We start from the raw sequence: 20612 nt of genomic DNA, 5'->3' as shown, positions 1-20612 counted from the left end.
GACGATAGTTTTTAAGATATGAGATGAAAAAACATCAGCTTATGATCTAAACTTTGTCCCCAGGGTTCGTAGTAATATCATAGGCGAAGAAGAATCCTAAGGAAGAAGTTGGTAGCGATATATTATTGAATGCACTGCACATAAAAATACTTATGATTTGTTTCTTTCTAATATTAAAATATGTACAGCCAAAATGACATTTAAATACGTGAATTATAAAAATAAGAACAAATAGAAAAAATTTACCAAAAAAAAAAATTACAAAATACAATCACGTTACTTCTAAGAACTTTTAAAGGGAAATATAATGAGATTGAAAACGTTTCAAAAACGTAAAATAATACTCATTCGTGACGAAAATTATTTTCAACCTCGTTCGTAGGACAATTTTTCGTTTTTTTATTAACACGATTGCTTAATTAGTGAAATACAATCTCATTTATGTACCCCAAATGCGCCCAATCTCAAAAAACGCCCGCCCTGTTTTGTAATTTTTTTATAAGCGCCCTAAATAAAGGCGTAGGATCGGTCAATTGAGCATATTGCTAAGAAAAAGTAGGCGCTTATTTATTGTTTTGGAAATTAAAAAAAAAACTCCTGTTTTTATATTTCACGACCATTACAATTTCCTAAAATGAAAGACTTAACATAACACAAAAATTAATTTTATTTAAAAAAGCGCTTCTCTCGATTTACCGCCCCTCTCGAATTAGCGCCCACCCTAAAGTTAAAATTTTAAGAGCATTTATGATAAACTATTTTGCGGAATGTTGTGAAAAGATGAAGGCAATACCTATTGTTAATTCTGAGTTAATAATCGTCTAAGATCCAAACCAACCACAACTTTAAACAAACCGCAAAACGCATGCAAGTGCCACGTTACTTAAAGCTCTTCTTTCGGCTGCTCTTGTTTCTTTTCCGACGTCGGTGTTTCTTTTCCCGTCGACGTTTTATCAGTCGCCGATTCGTCATCTTTGAAGTCCGGCTTCATTCTTCTTTCCTCCGACTTAAACCCGCCAATGATATCGTTTCTATCCGACAGCTTTTCTTCGTCTTCTTCCCCATCTTCTTCAGATTTAAAAAATTCGAATTTCTCCAGAGCTTTTTCCAAATTTTCCTCCGAACCTTCTAGTTGAACACTTTCTTTATCTCCACCATATTTACTCCACATTTCTTCCGCTATCTTGATATGTCCGCCACTCTGGAGATAACTCTCAATAAAATCTTTTTTAAAGACAACACCGTTATTAGATTTCGCCAACCGCTCAACTATCTCTGTAATTAAATCCGAAGAAAAATGAAAATACTCGTGGTCACATGAATTCGATGCTACGGGTGGTTCCATGTACTCGTTTATCATCTCTCGTATTTCATCCTTTGGTAGGTTTTTAACCATTTCAAATGTGACCGCGCCACCGGGGTTTAACTTACTAAGCTTCTCAAATATCGCATTTGTACGTAATTTAGCAATCTTTTTTGCGTTCTGGAAACCAATAAGTACACTCAATGATACCTTATAAATCGCCTTCTTAGAAAGCGTGTTCGTTTTTTTGTTAAAGAATCCCTCTATTTGCTCCCAATACATGGGCAACTCAGCATTACCCATCGACATACGACCAAAGCCGGCATACTTCCAATCTGGGTCCACCTAAAAATGAAAATAAAAAAATAATAAGTAAAAAAGTGGCCTTATGGTAGAGAGTTCGCCTCTAGTGCGGAAGGTCTTGGGTTTAAACCCCGGCCAAGCAATGCCAGAGACTATAAAGTTTTAACCTATACATTCTGCTTAGCGTTCAGCCTGTAACAGGATTGATATCTTAGGCGGTTGTCTAGATAACGTGATGTTAATTTTCTTTGATTGTTGCTACGAAATTTCTTACCGGTTATGTCAGCCTGATATCCAGAACAAAGAAGTCCTGAAAAATTATTACTGTTTTTAAAAACAGCTCTGTCTATTCTTTTAGGCTCACTGTTGCATGTTCCCAATTCCAGAAATTCCCAATACCTTTAGAGGAGAAACTTTGACACAGAATTTTGTATGCGATTGACTGAAGTGGGATTTTTGACGATTTTCGAAATCAGCAAACCAAAATCAAAAACGTAATTTTTTTCAATGAAAACTAAATTTTAGTATATAGTTAAGAAATAAAAGTGCATAATTATTTTTGGCAAAACGTTGAACTCAAAAACCAGGTGATCAAAGATGTTTCTGATATTTAAAGAAATTTTGTTTTAAATTTTGTATGAACATCAGACGAATGATTGTTACGGTAAATTTAGCGTGGATCAATCAATCAATCAATCAATCAATAATAAAAAGGCACACAGTCACATATGCCACTATTTCTGCATTACATACAATTTTCAAAACTCTAAAATTCAAATTCTTCGACACCTTTTTTGCTTTAGGATTGCTGAGGGAAATTTAAAATCTCGACTAAATCTCAAGTTTTTAAAACTTTCAGTATTTCGAACAAATATATCCAGTGGGATGTTAACAATCTACAAACATACATTTAAATAAGCAAAAACGAATGCTTACAGAACTATAGTCCGATCTAACTTTTTTAAGAAATAATTTAAGAGAGAAAAACCTATTGTTAAGGATTCAAAGTTCATTCTTGTTTTTTCTATACAATTCATCTTCTTCAACGGCATTTTGAAAGTCCGCCTTCATATTTCTTGGCGAAGATACGAATTCACTTTTTGGAATGCGATTCGTTTCTTCATAATCAATCTCTTCCTCATTCTCAACTTCGTGTTGTCTGTAATACTCGTAAAACTTCACCGCATCTTCAAACCTTTTCGCGTAGTCTGAAAATCGCACCTGCAATTCCAAACCTGCGAATCGCTCCCAAAATCTTTCAGCAAATTTTATACTACCACCACTCTGTAAATAATGAGCAACGAATTTACCCTTAACTACTACGCCACCATCTTGCTGGGCTGTTATTTCCAGGATTCGGTGAATATCTTCAGGTGTAAAATAAGAGTACTCGAACTCGTATGAAGAATGAGGTTCGCGGCGTTCCATGAGTGGGACGATAGTTCGTAATTGATCGCGTGTCATGCTAGCCAGCATATCTAGTGTGTATGTACCAGTAGAAGACATGTTGTTTAGAAGATTATACAATTCCAGCGTCTTTGATTTAGTGAATCTGCGCGCATGGGGATTACCATAAAAATTATCTTTCAAAACTAAATATATTCTTTTCTTAGACAGCTTTTTTGTTTTTTTGTTGAAACACAACTCCAGATTTTCTTTGTAGGCAACTAACATTGAATAACCCATGGTTATCAGTCCATGTCCTGGGTATATCCAATCCACGTCAATCTGTTTAATAAAAAACAGATGATAACCATGAAGGAGTGTTAATGGGTGTATTGCGTTATATGAATACAATGTACTGTACCCTCCACCACGGTTGTTGGTAGTTTTTCTTTATGTTATGTATGCATGCGTAGTGAAAGATAAAGGTGGGTGTCCATGTTTCATTAAAATTCTCAACTTTGCTGCCCTTCTGATCACCATACAGCGTTTTCGATACAATGAGGACAAACTGCAACAAAGACTTCAAACCAAAAACACTGTTATACTATCTGCTTACCATGAACTAACTTATTCTGCACTATTTTCACTGTTGTGTTTTCATGTTCCCCTTGTGAAGAGCCTAGTTATCCAACAACACCCACTCATTTCAAGACAATCTTTTTTCAATGCTCGTCCCTTTCTCATACCTTTCTAACTTCGTCAGCACATTTAAAGGATCATGGAATATGGAATTGCTAAAAATTAATCCTCAAAATTCGAGCAGATTTGAAGCGACTTTAAAAGGATCCAAATTTTTTCAAAAAATTCAAAAAAATCAACCTGTTTATCTGATCAGATGAATCAAAAATGCAATTCATAAATCTGAGCTTACACCAAAAAACATTATTACCCTACAAAAAATATGCTTGAAGTTCCGGTTGCCTAAACAATACAACACTTTTCTTAAAAATAAGTAGAAAGAAGACAGGGTTCTCTTCAAAATTTTTACGATCTGGAATCCATTTTTAAATTATCCATGTGCAAAGCTAAATAAAGTGTTTTCATTGGTGAGTGCGCAATTCAACTGACGAACTAAAAAGGGCTACCGGCTAATTTTATGGATGGTAAACAACACGAGGCTAATTAACTGTCACTTTTTGATGTTGTTTTATGATATACAAATAGCGGGGTTACAAAGTACAGGCCATGCTGGAAAGGTTACCCTTGCCTAGGGGGCTTGTTTCTTACAGCGTAACATCAAAGTGCATACCTGGTTGCACCTCATCTGAAAAATAAACTTTCTCACCTAAACTATTTTTAGTCTCAAAAATGTTAGTGGTATTCAATTCTGATTCCTTTGAAACTTAAAATTGTGTTAAGTTCATGTGCTAAGGACTTAGCTCCTGGAGTACCACTTGGAGTAACACTTTTAGTTCTTTTAAATTCAAGCATGCCGAAAGTCCGTCCGTCCGTCCGTTCGTCTGTCACGCAAAATGGTAGCTTAGCTGGGACGGGCTAACCCGTGGATTTTTCCACGGGCTAACGACTAGTTCCACTTAAATCTTGAGTTGTTTACCAAATCCTTTTTCGTCTTTTAAAAATATATTCTTACAAAACAACATAACTTGAGGGTAAAAATAAAAATAAAATAAAAGTGAGGAACTAATTAGCACGTTTCCTCACCATTGCGGAATTAATTAGTGCCAATTTACTATGTTTTGAGAAAAATGGGTTTTATTCATGCTCTTTTGGGGGGGGGGGGGGGGGGGGGGTTTCATGGGATAATCCAATTTAGGTTATTTTTACGAATCAAATAATGTGAAATCTACCATCATAAAAAAAAACACGAGGCTAAGATAAGAATACTTCACGCACAAGAATCATGACGCATCCTTATCTTATTTGAAAATTTCATATGTGCATGACTTATGCGATGGCAAATTTTTTGTGCGTGTAGTGCGAATTAATTAATTTAAAGTAATTTTTGCCTAAATTTGAAGTAAAAAGTCCCATACTTTTTTATTTCAAAATTTTTGATATTTCTCAGTTAAACAAATGTGAATGATGTTAAAGAATGTAGTTTAGAAACCATATTGCACATGCGAAGCAAGAAATATAATGAATGGTGAAAGGTAATAGATGAAGTTGCAATATATAAACAACTGATAGGTAAAAATGTCAACAACCTTAATTGTCAAAGAAGGTAATCATAAACCTAACGACAAAGAGTTTCAAATAAGGGATCATCAATCATATATTATGTCATCAAGGAGGAGAAGTCGGGCTTTTAAGAATGCTTATACTTGATTATGGGGAATTGGAGGAGAGGTTCCTGGGTTTGTTGACGTAAGGCAATTAAAAAATATTTCCTGGCATATTTGTATTTTTAGAAGAGGTTACACAAAAGTTTGGTTCTACATATTTTTATGCCATTCAATGTGTAAAAACACAGTTTCATTAAGAAATAGTTCCAAGACGTTTAAAATTTTCATAAAAAAAAGAAAGTAATTGTCTTTACGTCGTAACTTCTTTATCATCATCATCATTCTCGGCTTAACGTTCGTTTTCCATGCTAGCATGGGTTGGACGGGGTATATTAATGACCCTCTTCCAATCTGATCTAGACTGTGTTGGATCTAAACTCAACTTCCTCTGTATCAAGTCTGTCCTTATAACCTCCTGTTAAGTCTTTCTCAGTCTGCCTTCAGGCTTTGCCCCAGCAACTATCAAGTCTCTACACTTTCTTACCCAATTATCCTCCCCCATTCTTTCCAAGTGCCCCACCCAATTCAATCTTCTTATCTGGATAACATCTTTAATTCTACGGAGACTTAGCCTGCTTCTTAGCTCATTTGTACTCTTTCTGTCTCTCAGACTGGCGTTACACATCCACCTAACCATTCTCATATCATTCCTTTCTAAACGGTCAAGATCTTCCTGCTTCACTGCCCATGTCTCACTACCGTACAACCTAACAATTCTTACACAGGCCTCATACAACCTACCTTTTACGTCAATTGACAGGACTCTGCTAGTCAACAAAGGAAGTAACTCTCTGAACTTTTTCCAAGCAGAACCTATCCTGCAAGTAACACATCCAACACCCCCTTCACTGCCCAACATATCACCTAAGTAACAGAAGTTCTCAACTATCTCTAACGAGCCACTGTTGTACATCATTAAAGCTGGAAATACCTTTGCAACGCTTGCATACAAACTGAATGTCAGCTCTTAACCTTCCACTAATACTACTGCACTTCTTATGTACCCAATGCTTGCAAGTCTGACAAAAAATTGAGTTACTACCAACCCCTTTTCTGCAAACTCCACAAGGCCACTTTCCAACTACAAGGTCACACTTAGCTGCAATGCTACTAATCATGACTTTAGACTTTGCTGTGTTTACCTTTAGCCCTTTCTCTTCTAGTCCTTTCTTCCACTTCTCAAACCTTTCAACTAATTCTTCCATCGACTCTGCTATGAGAACCAAATCATCTGCAAACAATAACTCCCATGGACAACCTGTTCCGAACTCCATCGACAGCGCTTCTAAGACTAGACTTCTAAGACTTTTTACATATAAATATTTATTAAGAGAGGGTGTTGTGCTGGGGGGGGAGAATATGGGAGTGTTAAGATGATCGTATCCGTTTTTAAAGAAGGGTGAACCAAATGATAATGCTTGCTAACAGGGGTAAGGGAGAAAAGTGCTAACAAATTGATGACATGCGAAAGGACAATAAACCAACCTGATCCAAAGGTATCGCATTCGGTTTATCTGCACAGTCAGCATAATTCACATCCTCTGGTTTTGTTTCATGAAACTGATTAAACAGCAGTGCTACAGCAATGTTTTGATCACCATGCGAATGAACAACATGCCACATTTGTGAGGGGAGGTACAAGCAATCTCCTGCTTTCACGTGAGTATACAGCCATTTCGGTATCTCAGCAATTTTAGGAAACTTTTCAAAGTCGACTTTTTCTGGATTTATCAACGAGTATCCACCATAACCTATGCAGTAAATTGAATTGAGGAAAGTTAACTTTTTTTCCTAAGGGAAGTCAGAATTTAAGCAAAAACATAACGGACAAACTAGAACAACCTCCACTTTACCTATCTACCTACCCATTGATCGCAATGTTAAAACCCCAGCAGGGAATGTCTTGTGTTTGCGCCATAGTGAAAAAACAAAATAAATTACTTCACAAAAATACTTAGTTTTGGCTCTAATTTTAAATCGGTAAATTGTTCTAATCTGTCAAAATAAATTCTCTCGCATTTTCAGTTGTTCAATTTTTAAGAAGAAAATTTGAGTGTGTATAACATTTCAAAAGATATATCACAATAACAACAGACTAGTCAGTGGCCCGTGGAAAAATTATTGAGTACACCCATCCTTTTTATACCACATTGCATGCGTTTTGCTACTTGCGGTACCATTTTGCTGGACAGACATATACGGGGATTATAAAATGGATACTCCAAAAAATGAAACTGTTCCGAAATGTTGTGAGGCATCGCAACTGTGCTTAATTCCAGTTTATTATTGTTAATTACATGTTCATATATTTTTAGAAAATGAATTTTTTTTTGCTATTGTTCAAAATCGCACAACAGTAGGGCAGGTGAAAAGTATCGAAAGTGCGCTAGTCGCAGTTTCTATGATGTCTGCATTGAGAAACAAATAATGCAACAGCCTGCAAACCACCAAGAAATTGAAAGAATAGGCCTAACGTTCTTAGGAATTATCACTGTCTAGTCTAGCCTAAAAACTTAAATCTGAAATCCTAAACTCTGTTGCGAACATTGACAAGTTAATATTTACAAGTTCAAAGTTTTGAAGTATTATAGGCCAACGCCATAATTTATTAGTTGTGGGTATCTTTGAAATTAAGAATTATTCCAATAATTTCTTACACATGGTTGTAGTTGCAAAGGGAGCACAGAGGAAAAAATCCAAATTTTTTTAGTTATTGCTTCTTTTGCGTAAAGGTAGAAGTGCTGAACAAGAAAATATATAGAATTAGTGTTTTGGAGTTAAGGGTACATAGATGTCCCAATTGAGCGCCCACTCTTGAATAAGAATCACTCTCAAATAAGTTCCCAACCTTTTTTGTAATTATTACTAGAGTCAAAGGGGGTGCTTATTTAGACCTTCACTGAAAAACAGCATGAAATTTCATTTTAGAATGTTTACCTATCTTTTCGTTTAAGGAGTTCACTATTCTTTTATTGACGTAGAGAAGATTGAAGCAACGGCTCAAGGACATGTTATTTATACCTGTTACATAAATTATTTGTTTCTATATTTAACAACCATCATAGGTTTCTAAAAGAAAAGCTTTTACAAAACTGAAAAATGAGATAAGTGATCTTGATTTACTGCCCATCTTTTGTTTATTACATCTTGGAAATAAGACTGTAGGAATCTTAAATAAACAAGCTGCTCCTTTACAGAAACTTTTATGGTACAAGACATAGAGTCTTACCAGCTTCTTGAGGTCCTTCCCAAGCTTGATAAATCAAATCATTATATTTGAATTCAACTAATTTCCATTCTTTGGAACCATTCACAACACAGTTGATTGTGTTAAAAGCATCCTTGTGCAAAATACTACGTGCACCACCTGAATTTATCCACATATCAACCTCAACAAAATTTGTGGACAAATCCCCACAGCCTGTAAAGGAAATGTACAATATGTATTAGGTATGTCAAATATGTCAAATTTCTAAAATAAATAGAATTTATAATTAATAGAAGCATATTTTTTTCAACATTATTTCATCCTACAATCTTCTAGGGTACAAGAGGTTGCAGCCACTTTGAAGTCACACTACAGTGGCCAAGCCACAACAAAGAATTTGTGGTGGCTTGGCCACAGTTGGTTTTCTTCATATTTTAATCATAGTAAAATCCTTCTAACAAGCCATCATTTCTGCCTTAAACATAGCCAGCAACAGTTACCAAAAGAATCAAGCTGTCTGCCTGTATCTTTGGGATGTTTGAGTTTTATAACTGCCCTAAGTGTGGTATAAACCAGGAAGTCCTGCTTCCTAAACACAATGCTCTATCACTGGTCCACTACTTTATAAATCAAGCTGTTTAAAACATTGACTACTAAACAAATTATTAAATAGTTTAAATACTCACCCATAGGGGGAGGAATCTTCACATATTTGTAGAGAGGTGCAGGAAGTTCGCTCACCACATATTTATTTACATCAGAATTGTGGTATGTATTGATAAAATTCTTCATGGAATCTCTACCAAGACAAATATCACCTTGTGGGATTGAAGATTGTTTTTCTTTTCTTCCTTCCATGCGTAGCTCTAGTTTACCATAGTTTTCTTTTAGATAATCATCAGTCCACTTGTAGAATGCTGGCCATTCCTTGACGTTACCTCGAAAGACAAGAGGTTTGCGTGGAAGTACGTATTTTTCCATGAAGTCTCTAGGGTTCACCATATTGTCCATCATTACTTCATCCACTTGATCAGGTGGAATGTGTGACCCTGAAGTACAAAACAATGACATATTTAAAGAACATTGTGCAAAACAATATTAGAAATTAAACCTTTATAATTCTGCTTTGGAAGTTTAATAGCAAAAATTATGTAAATGGTCTTGCACATTCCCATTGTGATAAATCTATATAATAAACTCAGTCTGTGTGTGACTGTGCAGAAATGCGATATTGATTCTGGAACTTTTAACTCAAGATAACATCATTGATATTGAAATTAGGAAGTCATTGTATTGCACATATAAAATTAAGGCAAAATAACTTGAGAACAGATGGAAATAACTGATGTCTGTTAACAAGTGGGTAACTGGGAGCCACAGGAGACGAAAATTGGTTAAAGTCTGCAAAATGGGTCCAACCCACACATTGTAGAATGGACATATTAATTGTAATTAAAAAACCTTTACAGTAAATTGGTGCTATTTGTGCTAACAGCATGAAACTTCACACATTTATTAATAATACTAAAGTAAATATTTTAAGCCTCAGATCCGCTTCAAATCTACCCCAGGAGTAAATTTTTTTTTCATAAAAATCAAAAAATAATTATATCATTCAAAAGAGATACAATACTGAAAAATTTAGCAACCCAAGGAGTAAAATGTATACTTAATTTAAAAACCTTCAGCAAATAAATATAAGAAAATAAAACTACACATTAAATAATAAACACTTGTAATCACAAGGTTGATGGCTCTGTCCACAGCAAAGAAGTGTTTGCCAAGTTTTTTTTTTACCGCTATCGTTCCGACCATGTCATGTCAAGGAAATTAGGCAGGTAATGTTGATGTAATGTGACGTACGGAGTGTGGGTTCTATACGGAGTAATACTCCGTATAGTTGCTACGGAGTTTGGTTTAGCTATACGGAGTCTGCCAACGAATGTTATTGAAGTGAAATATTGAAAATATATTTTTAAAACTATTTCCAAAAAAAAAGTTGAAAACTGGCAGTTCTACTAATACTAATTGGTACACTCTACATAATGTTTGTCTAAAATTTAAGGCTCTTTTCTTCTTACACAAATTATTTGCCTGTTTTAGGCACGATTTTTTAAACTGAAATAGCCAAGAGTAAATTTTTAATAAAAATACTTCGTTTAGACTTCGACGCTTATGCTGCATTCGCTAATGTCTAGCCAAACCTGTGTTGGAATTATACTCTTAAAGCTGTCTGCGCCGCTCACAGCTTTTGTACTAAATATTTTTTCGTCTATACGGAGCTATACGAAGTTATACTCCGTATACCCATGCCTATATGAAGCCGTACTCTTTATAGCTGAACACTCCGAATAGAACAGTAACACCTAAGTTATATTTCAGAACACAGGGCCCACATTGATGTCAGTGTTCCCAATACTTTAGTGGCTATGCTGATTGGTTATTGTAAATTCGATCTGGTTATTTATTTTTTTTATCATAAACACATTGGATCTATTATTATATATGCCTAGAAAAATTATGAATTCTTGTTATATAATGCATCTTCGTCAATTTGCAATTCATGTCAAACAAGCAGTATGAAAGTGTAACGAAAGTAAAATTAACTTTATAAATATTGTTAACCCCTGTGCGGTGTAAAGCAATTTTTTTCTTAGTTTTCCTTTTTTAAAATTACTTTTCGCACCACAAGGCATGAGTCAGGATAATGTTTCTGTCAGTCAGGATAATGTTTCTGAAAACTGTTCCAATGGATTATGAATTGATATAGATACAGTAGAATTTGTATAATCTTAAGTTTGACATAGAGGTTTCGTTTAGTAGCCAGTTGCCCTTCCTCTCATTATGTGGCCTTCCTCTCATTATGTGGCCCATAGGATAATAATAAAGAGCAAAAGTGTTGATTATCCTTAAGGGAGAGATTTAAAAAATCAAAAAAGCATGGTGAAATTTTAAAAGGTAAAATTTTTAAGAATATCAAGTTCGAAGAGTAAAGGAGTTGAGTGATCAGTAAATTGGAAGAAGTGATAAGTCCGATACAGTGCTTTTGAAAAAAAAATTCTCTTAGTTGACCACAAACTTGACAAGCATAGTTCAAATGTGGGACAAACAGTGCATGGAAAACAGATAATAAGGCTTTACAATGCCATAGTTAGCAATAATACCAATTGCACTACTAAGCGTCAGACAAATTCTATCAATATGTTTGTTCCATAGCAAAATAGGCTTCATATAACTCCAAGATATTTAACTGAGTCACTATAATAAGACAATTACCAATCAGTTTTAGTTCGGAAAAGAATTCAGGTAATGTCTTTCAGTTTCTGAACAAAAGAACTTTTTTGCAAAATAGAAGTAAGTACACAACCCCTTAAAAAAGTTTTATTTAGGTATTTACACATTTTTGGATTCTTTTAACCAGATGAGTCCGAATATACCGTATTTTTTGGTATATAACCCGCACATTGTATAACCCACAGTTCAGGTTTTTTAGGGAGTTATAAACTAGATGCTATCAGATAGCCTGACCTTCTGATAACCCGCATAAAATTTCAATCAATATGTTTTACTTACCAGCACCTTTGCATAACCCTCATCTTGTTAAGAAAAAATTTCAGCGTATTTTTACTTACCCTAATCATTTTATAAACATGTGCGTGCATTATGTGTCATTTTATTTTTCTGCTGGAAACAAGTGGGGGACGTTTAAACTTGTGAACCCCAAACACGAGGAGAACGGAGTGTCTGAACTAGCGACTCTCTCAGTCTTAACTTCCTTGTCTTTGATTGCCGAAATAATTATGAATTTAAAATTAATTTGAACAAGTCGATCTTCTTTTATTTGTAGACATTAGTTTCAGCCTATCATAACTCTTGCTTCCTGTGATTAAACAAACAAAAAAAATAAAAAAAAACGCTATCAGGTTATAAACCTAAAGTAAAATCTCTGTTTTTTATGTATATTTAAGTTTTTTTGGCATAAAAATAAACAACATAATAATTATCACGGATTGTCTGTAACAGCGATGTACGGAACGTTCTTTTCTAATGTTTGTATATTTATGTTATCCATTTATATCTCAGCAATCACAGTGTGGATGATAAAATGAATGGCAGCAATTATATTTATTTTTCATATTTTCAGTGGCCACCTGTTGCTTGAAGGTAGCGAAGATAAAAAAAAGAAAATTATCATCTATACTTTAATTTTAACATTTTTCAATATTTTTAACAGGAATTAATAATTAAGTCCTGGGCACTAGGTTGTGAAACACATGTCAATTAAACCTAAAAATGATACCTGCTATATTGCTCTATTACCAGAAGCAAATCATTTCAACGTGCTCAATGTGATTGCAAAGATATAAATAGATTGGAATTACATTCAATACAAAAGAAAAATGATCTCCAGAATTGTGTTTCAGAGAGGGCTCGTAATATTAGCATTGGCAAGCAATAGAAAGTTGAAGCAATTTCATTATGTAAAAAAAATTAAATCACGTAGTTGAAGTAAGATTACGTAGATATAGGATCGCGCATGCAGTTATAATAATGTACGCATTTCATCCTGTTGGTATATACTATTTTTTTCGTTAAATGTATAAACTATAAATTTCACAACAAATGACAGAAAATATAAAACTTATCACATAACCCGCACCACATTATAACCCGCACCAACGGTGGAAGTCATAAAAATCAACTTATAACCCGCGGTTATATACAGGAAAATTCGGTAAGACGTTAGTTAGGTCCAAATACAGAGCCTTTAGGTACACTGATGTTAATAGCTTTAAGAAAAGTCCTTGAGTCTCTATATCTTACATATATCTGTATTGCGACAGAACTGTATACTTTTAAAAGTTGTGTTGTGTTGTTGTTTGTTATGGAAAACTGTGTACTTTTACTAGCTTTGCAAACTTTGTCCAACAATATATAGTTGTTTATGCTGTCCTAAAGTTTTCTATTGACTCATATCAAAATCATAAGATTGATTTCTTATAATTATAATAAAATATTTATTATCAGTATTTTACCAAATAATCTATGGGTAAGAAACGCATATTTTATTACAAAATCGTTTTTATCTATTTTATTATCTTTTTTTATATATTTCGGTTAATTTTTACTGCAAAGTAAAAAAGATAACATTGATTTCCATGTGAGAGTTTTTGTGGATTTGGGGAGCAATTAATGGCTCAGCTAGTTTCTTATTTCTCAGAATTAGGTTTTTATATATATTTTTAAATTTTTAAAAAGCGATCTAAAAAAGTATTTCTATCGCTGCTTTTTTTCGCTCTTAAACTTTAAAAACGCGATCTAAAAAAGCATTTCTATCAACGCTTTTCATTCTTAAATAAATCAAGAATCTTTTGTTTATTATGCACAAGTTAACGGCTTAAGAATCAAAAGATAATGAATAAGAAAAAAATAAACAACTACCGCCTCCGAGAAAACCCATTTTATTATAAAAAGTCAAACAATTTTTTTTAAAAAAATCACATACGAATTTAATAAAATCTTGAACGAATTTTTTTTAAAAAAAACAAAAATACACATCTAAATAAAAACTCAAGAATATTTGTTTTAATTTAAAACTCATACGAATTTAACTCATACAAATTTAACTCATACGAATTTAACTCATAAGAGTTTAATTTAAAACTTATACGAATTTAACTCATACAAATTTTTTTAAACTCATACGAATTTAATTTAAAACTCATACAAATTTTTTTAAAAACTCATACGAATTTAAAACTCATACGAATTTCTTACGATTTTAGAAAACTTTCATACGAATTTAATTACTGTATGGCAAAAGAAAATTTGTATAGCATATACAATTTTTTTTAATACGAAGTGCTACGAATTTTGTAGATGACCCCTTACCAGAAGTTTATTTATTTGTTTGTATTAAGTTATTTGCTTGGTCTATTTTTGTGTGGTTTAATTGTTTTTCTAAATTCATAAAACAATAATGTAAAATCTTGTAAACAGTGGTGTGTAGAGTGTTCAGAGTGCTCAACAAAAACAGGAGCTTTTATAAACTACTCTACTACTCAGAGAAACAGGCCTACATTACAATCAAAGACCACAAACCAAACTTCCCCCAAAATGTCAAGTGCAGATTAATTAATCCAGCCAAAACAGACATGGGAATCGTCAGTAAAAAGTACTTGGAGACCATCATAGAAAAAGTTCAGAAAGCAACGCAGGTCAACCAATGGCGAAATACATCTACTGTAATTGAATGGTTCAAAAAAACACCAACTGATGCAAAGTCAAAATTCATCAAATTCGACATTGTCGAGTTTTACCCTTCTATCTCTGAAGAACTACTCGACAAAGCAATTAATTTCGCAAGATCTGCTGTACCAATCGACAACAAAGTCCTCGATATAATAAGGCACAGTCGGAAGTCCTTGTTATTTGATAAATCATCGACTTGGGTTAAAAAAGGAAACGTTCTTTTCGATGTAACAATGGGTTCATTCGATGGAGCGGAGATCTGTGAGTTAGTTGGACTATATATATTAAAAAAAATCAGCAATATTATCGATATCAAACATGTTGGTCTATACAGAGACGATGGACTTGCAATTATCCAAAATGCCAATAGACCACGAATGAACAAAATTCGAAAGGACATCATAACCTTGTTTAAGGAAGACAAATTGTCAGTAACTATCGAAACGAACCTGATTGAAACAGACTTTTTGGATGTATTATTTAACGTGAATAGTAAAACCTACAAACCCTACAGGAAACCCAACAACGATGCGCTATACATTAACATTAATTCAAACCACCCGAATAATGTATTGAAAGTCATTCCGAAGATGGTCAATGAAAGAATAATTGAGACATCATGTAACAGAAAAGCATTTGATGACGCAAAGCCTTTATACGAAGCTTCACTCTCCGCCAGCGGATTTAAAAGCACAATGACATACGCGAGTAAACCCAAACAACGCCCTAATCGCCAAAGGAAGATAATTTGGTTCAACCCGTTGTTCAGTAAAAACGTTAAAACAGACATTGGACGATCATTTCTCAAGATTGTTAGAAAAAACTTCAGTAAAGATCACAAATATTATAAAATCTTCAACAAAAACACCCTCAAGTTGAGCTATTCATGTAGCACAAACATCCGAAACATCATAAAGGGACATAATAAAAAAGTTCTCACTTCTGAAGAAAGGCAAAAACAACGACCTTGCAATTGCCGGGATAAGTCCCAGTGTCCACCGAATGGTGACTGTTTAGCTGCATGCATCATCTACAAAGTGGAAGTCAAATACGTAGACAAAAAGGAATTTTACTACGGATTATGCGAAGGCGAATTTAAAGAAAGGTTTAACAACCACAAAAAGTCCTTTCGACTCGAGAAATACAGAAACGAAACCGAATTGTCGAAATTAAACAAAGAAACAGACTTTGAAATCTCATGCAGTATTGAAAAACGTGCAATGCCGTATAAGACAGGAGCGCGCACGTGTGACTTGTGCCTAACAGAAAAAATAGCAATTGTACGAGCTGAACCGAAGGGACTGTTAAATAAAAGAACAGAACTTATCAACAAATGTCGCCATTGCAACAAATTTACTTTGAAATGGTTGAAATGAACTGTAACGAACTATGTATTTATTTGTATTTATTTGATTTATTACGTTTTATCACGTAATTACAAGGTTTATACTTTAGTTAGTACCAACTTGTATAATTTGTATCATTTTCCTGAAGATTGCTAAGAAGCATGAAACTTTAAGTAGCAAAATTAATGTAGTTTTTTCTTGAAAACAAAACAGTCTAATACTGCAAGACTTTTAGTCAATACCATTTAGGATAAATAATTAAAACAACGTAAAATACGCTTGTCGTAACACCACTCTCCTCCAATATAAATTTAATTAAATAATTTTAATGCCACAAAAGACTTTAAATATTGTCAACTAAACTATAGTCCGTAAAAAATTTTTGCACTTAAATCTAGATTTTCTTATGACTGTGCAAAAAATATTAAAACACTGAACTTTTTTTTAAAATAAGCAATGTTTCCTAATTTCGAAGATTTCGGGACTGCAATTAGTGCGTAAATTATGCGCATGCGCTGTTTAAAGTGGTCTAATATATATTCAACAGTTTGTTCTTTCTCTCTCCCAACAAGCAGTTATTGTTAAATTTAGTACTTAACAATTGTTCGAAAAAGAAATGTTGCATCAATTCTTCCACGAAACAAATATCCGATCTAATTACACATCTCCAACTTGCAGAAAATGAGGAACTTGTGAGTTTTGACGTCACATCCCTATATACAAATGTACCACTGAACGAAGCAATTGATGATTGTACCAGTCTTTTATATTCTGGAAAATACGAAAAAACCTCCAGTAGATTGAGAAACTTTTCATAAATTAACCTTACTATGTAGTAGCAATGTAGTTATGTCGACTCATGATGGATATTACCAACAAGTCGATGGATTGGCAATGGGGAGCCCACCAGCTCCAATGCTTGCTAATGGTTGGCTCAGTAAATTTGACGATATTATCAAGGGAGATGCAGATTTATTCGCGAGATATATGGACGATATTATCAGAAATATCAACAAAGATAAGATCCAGGAAAAGTTGAATGAGATTAATAATATTCACCCATCACTAAAGTTTACTATCGAGCGTGAAAACAATGGAGAAATTGCATTTCTAGACATGTCTATAAAAAGAACACACAGAAACCTTGTCTCAAAGTGGTATACAAAACCAACTGACACTGGTTTAACACTAAATTTCCACGCCCTTGCACCAAAACAATACAAGAGATCGGTTGTGTCTGGACTTGTACATAGAGTCTATAGAGCTTGTAGCAGTTGGGAAACATTTCATGAAAGTCTGAAAAAGGCTAAAGGAATTCTAGATAACAACCAATATCCCGCTGAATTCTACGACCCATTATTTCAGACACATTGAGAAAAATCATTGAAAAGCCGATTCCACAAACTGATCAGGACGAAAAAGAAAAAGAAAAAGAAGAAGAGGAAACAGAAGAAAAATTGTTATTTATTCAGTATCGTGGTAAAGTTTCGGATAATTTCAAACGAACGCTTAACAACATCAAAGCTCCGTGCAGAATTATATTCACGCTGAATAAACTGAAAAGCTGTCTACCATCACTAAAGCCAACAGTCGAAAAATCTTTGAAAAGTGGCGTAGTATATAAATTTTCATGTCCAAGATGTTCGTCTTGCTATGTCGGTCAAACAAGCCGTCATTTGATATGTTGTTTCAAAGAACATCGACGAAATGGCCCGGTTGCGGATCATTGGAAAGAATGCGAACGTGAATTGTCGATTGATGACGTAACGATCTTGTGCTCAAACTCAAAATCAACATATCATTTAATGACTTTAGAGGCTCTTTTCATCAATCAATTGAAACCATCTTTGAATACAAAGGATGAATATAGATTCAGGCCGCTGGTGATTAAATTTTAATTATGACGTGGGTAATTACGATTTAATTACCATCAGCTTTTTTCTGATTTGTGTACAGTGTATGATGCTATGTATGATATGTATGATAAAAAAAAAAAAACTTTATTATTTTAATGTTTTTAACAGTTTTTACTGAATATGTTTTTTATATTTTAGACCTGAAGATGGAATAAATTTCCGAAATATATTGTTTAATAAATATAATCATTGTTGGTCATTTTGATTGCAACAATTGTTTTCTTTCTTTTATATAGTACATTTGAACTTGGCGAAACAAGACCCACCTAATTAACTCAAAAGCAAGAGACATCTCCCAAAAACAAATTTGGAGATAAAGGATGATGCAACAAACAACGATAGTTCAATATTCATTATTCTGTCTAAACATTGTTTAATTCGCACTTCACAACTAGTAATATATCTATTGTTTCTTCACCTGTATTATAAAAATATTGGTGAAACTTCTATTCCAATGAAAAGGTTAGCCTAAAAACATATCTTAGTTTAACAAAAGCTAGAACAAAGAGCTATTCTGCTTAAATGTACAAAATCATACATTATTTGAAGGTATTTATACATCTTAGGATATTCAATATTTGTAGACAGCAAAATAAAAACAAAAATCATCCAATATTTTGAGTAAAAGTGACTATTTAAAAGAAAAAGCATGAAAAGATCCCTCAGGTTAAGATGGTTCAAGATGGGTATTGGTAGCTGCAGAGCGTTTAACTTAATCTCTCATAAGGTTGTTGCCAAGTTAGGAAAAGATTTTAAAACATGTTTCGTAGTTTAAATGAGAGCTTTCAACACTTTTTCCCTCAAAACTAAAGTGAGGCTAACCACATAAAAGATAAATCACTTGTCTACCCGGAGCTACTGATATTTGTTTAAACGGTATCAAATAGTTTGCAGCTGGCTAACTACTAGCTAGAAGGCTGCTGGTTCTACTATATCAAACAATGATGCTGTACTTACCAAGAGGCTTTAGATGTCCTTCTGGGAATTGACATATAAATTCGTTTATGAGAGCAAATACAATGAGAATAGAATGCAAAAATCCCCTTGCCGCCATTGTGGAGGAAGTGTGTTGCATTGCCAGACAGTTAAAGAGGAAGACTCTGACAGCAATAATTGAATTAATCGCTAAGAACGCCCCATTATACTTGGACTTGGTCAGTGGGAAAGCAATATTAACATTAACCGTTTTAGGTATGGATTATCGAGATGAATCTAAACAGTGTGCGCATTCTACGCTCACACCCGCTAATTCGAATGCCGTTAATTCGAACATCAGCTAGGAATTTCTCAGTGCATTAAAGAACTCATCGTCTACTATGTTACTGTTAACTATGGTTACTGCTGTATTCGAACATTCGCTAAATTGAACACATTTCTTTAATTCCTTGCGTGTTCAAATGAGCGGCTGTGTTAGGAATTTGCTAACATGATTCATACCGCTTGATATGTGGAACTCCAGATAATTGGAACTTTAACTAAGTGGAATCAAACTCTCCCAATTTCTTCGGAAAAGTTAGAAATGTGCATTTTTTTTAATATTTTATTATAAATGGAACAAAATGTTAGAATATAATTATTTAAAGAAAATACTAAGTCTTATAAACACCTATTACCACCCCAAGTTCCTAAGAACTATGTTTATGTCACCATGAGTTTAAATCTTTTATGGCAACTGTTATATAGTCCTTATGGCACAGTAGAGGTTTTGTAATTCGACTTAGACGGCAGGTTCGACAGTAGGTAGTGACTTGTTCTGTTCGCCAAAGTCTGATCAGGCAATGGCTGACTGTGGAGCGGTTTTATCTGGTAGACCAGGCTGTGTGGACGTTGGTATATCCGCTGTGATCGATTCGACAGTTAACTTAATTTAAAGTTTATCTACTTGTTGAAAATATCGCCTTTTAAGGGTTTCTTTCTAATGTCTCTCCAAATAGGTCAGATGTTAGGATTGTCGAAAACTTTCCAAATAGCGTCTTCCTAAGTATGATCTCTGCCGGGAATATTAATTGGCAGGATCAGGTGTGTTTCTGAACTGCTCAAGATTACTTGAGTAAACAATTTCGAATCAATTTTATCTGAGTCTGAGTGGTTATCTGCAAGAAGTGTCTTCATGGATTTTACACCAATTTCAGCACCACTATTAGAACGGGAATTGTATGCTGAGGACTGTCGGTGTTTGATTCTCCATCGCGGCAAGAAACCTTTTTGCTCTATTGGCGATGAACTCTGGACCACCATCACTGAGCGCTACCGGAACTTTAATTTTGCAAAGTAATTTTTAAGAACCGCAAAAAGTCCCGATGTCCCGACGTGTTTGCACCTGGTTTGATATTTATCACATCTGGCCAGTTACTGAATCGATCAACTTTGATTAAATATTAATGACCAGAAGAGTCAAAATAATCAGAAGCAACTGCTTTGAAAGGGTACGAAGATGTGGCTGGCTCGGCAGGAGAAACATTAGATTGCAGACTTCTAATCAAAGATTTGATGGTATTATGATGCGGTCACCCAATAAGATTATATCGTCAGTGATGGTAGCTCGTTTTGATATCGCCAATATGGTTGTAATTAGGCTGGCAAATTGTGGTTTCG

General features: G+C 34.1%; 1 protein-coding gene across 2 annotated transcripts; it reads right to left on the bottom strand.

The window, feature by feature from the left end:
- Positions 1-102: 102 nt before the first annotated feature.
- Positions 103-19166, bottom strand: LOC130629580 (uncharacterized). Of its 2 annotated transcripts, none has more exons than XM_057442834.1 (5): positions 18975-19155; positions 9190-9552; positions 8525-8716; positions 6781-7046; positions 103-1648 (listed from the first exon to the last, which is right to left on the bottom strand). In XM_057442834.1, the coding sequence occupies exons 1-5, from the start codon at positions 19090-19092 to the stop codon at positions 884-886; spliced, it is 1704 nt and encodes a 567-aa protein (XP_057298817.1). In that variant the 5' UTR covers positions 19093-19155; the 3' UTR covers positions 103-883. The 2 variants fall into 2 exon arrangements, with proteins under 2 accessions (XP_057298817.1, XP_057298818.1); XM_057442835.1 differs by lacking the exon at positions 103-1648 and adding an exon at positions 2445-3334 and having other exon boundaries at positions 18975-19166.
- Positions 19167-20612: the final 1446 nt, after the last annotated feature.

This window comes from Hydractinia symbiolongicarpus, chromosome 2 (genome assembly GCF_029227915.1).
Source record: "Hydractinia symbiolongicarpus strain clone_291-10 chromosome 2, HSymV2.1, whole genome shotgun sequence".
NCBI classification, from domain to species: Eukaryota; Metazoa; Cnidaria; class Hydrozoa; order Anthoathecata; family Hydractiniidae; genus Hydractinia; species Hydractinia symbiolongicarpus.
The sequence above is the reverse complement of the archived record's forward strand: the minus strand, read 5'-3'. Positions and strand labels throughout refer to the sequence as shown.

What these genes read in the sequence shown, in the direction of transcription:
- LOC130629580 (XM_057442834.1), bottom strand. Translation starts at nt 19,092, where the DNA reads ATGCAACACACTTCCTCCACAATGGCGGCAAGGGGATTTTTGCATTCT. An exon ending in GGAAGGACCTCAAGAAGCTG is followed by an intron (nt 7,047 to 8,524) that starts GTAAGACTCTAT and finishes TTTACTGCATAG; the next exon opens with GTTATGGTGGATACTCGTTG. An exon ending in ATGCGATACCTTTGGATCAG is followed by an intron (nt 1,649 to 6,780) that starts GTTGGTTTATTG and finishes TTTCATTTTTAG; the next exon opens with GTGGACCCAGATTGGAAGTA.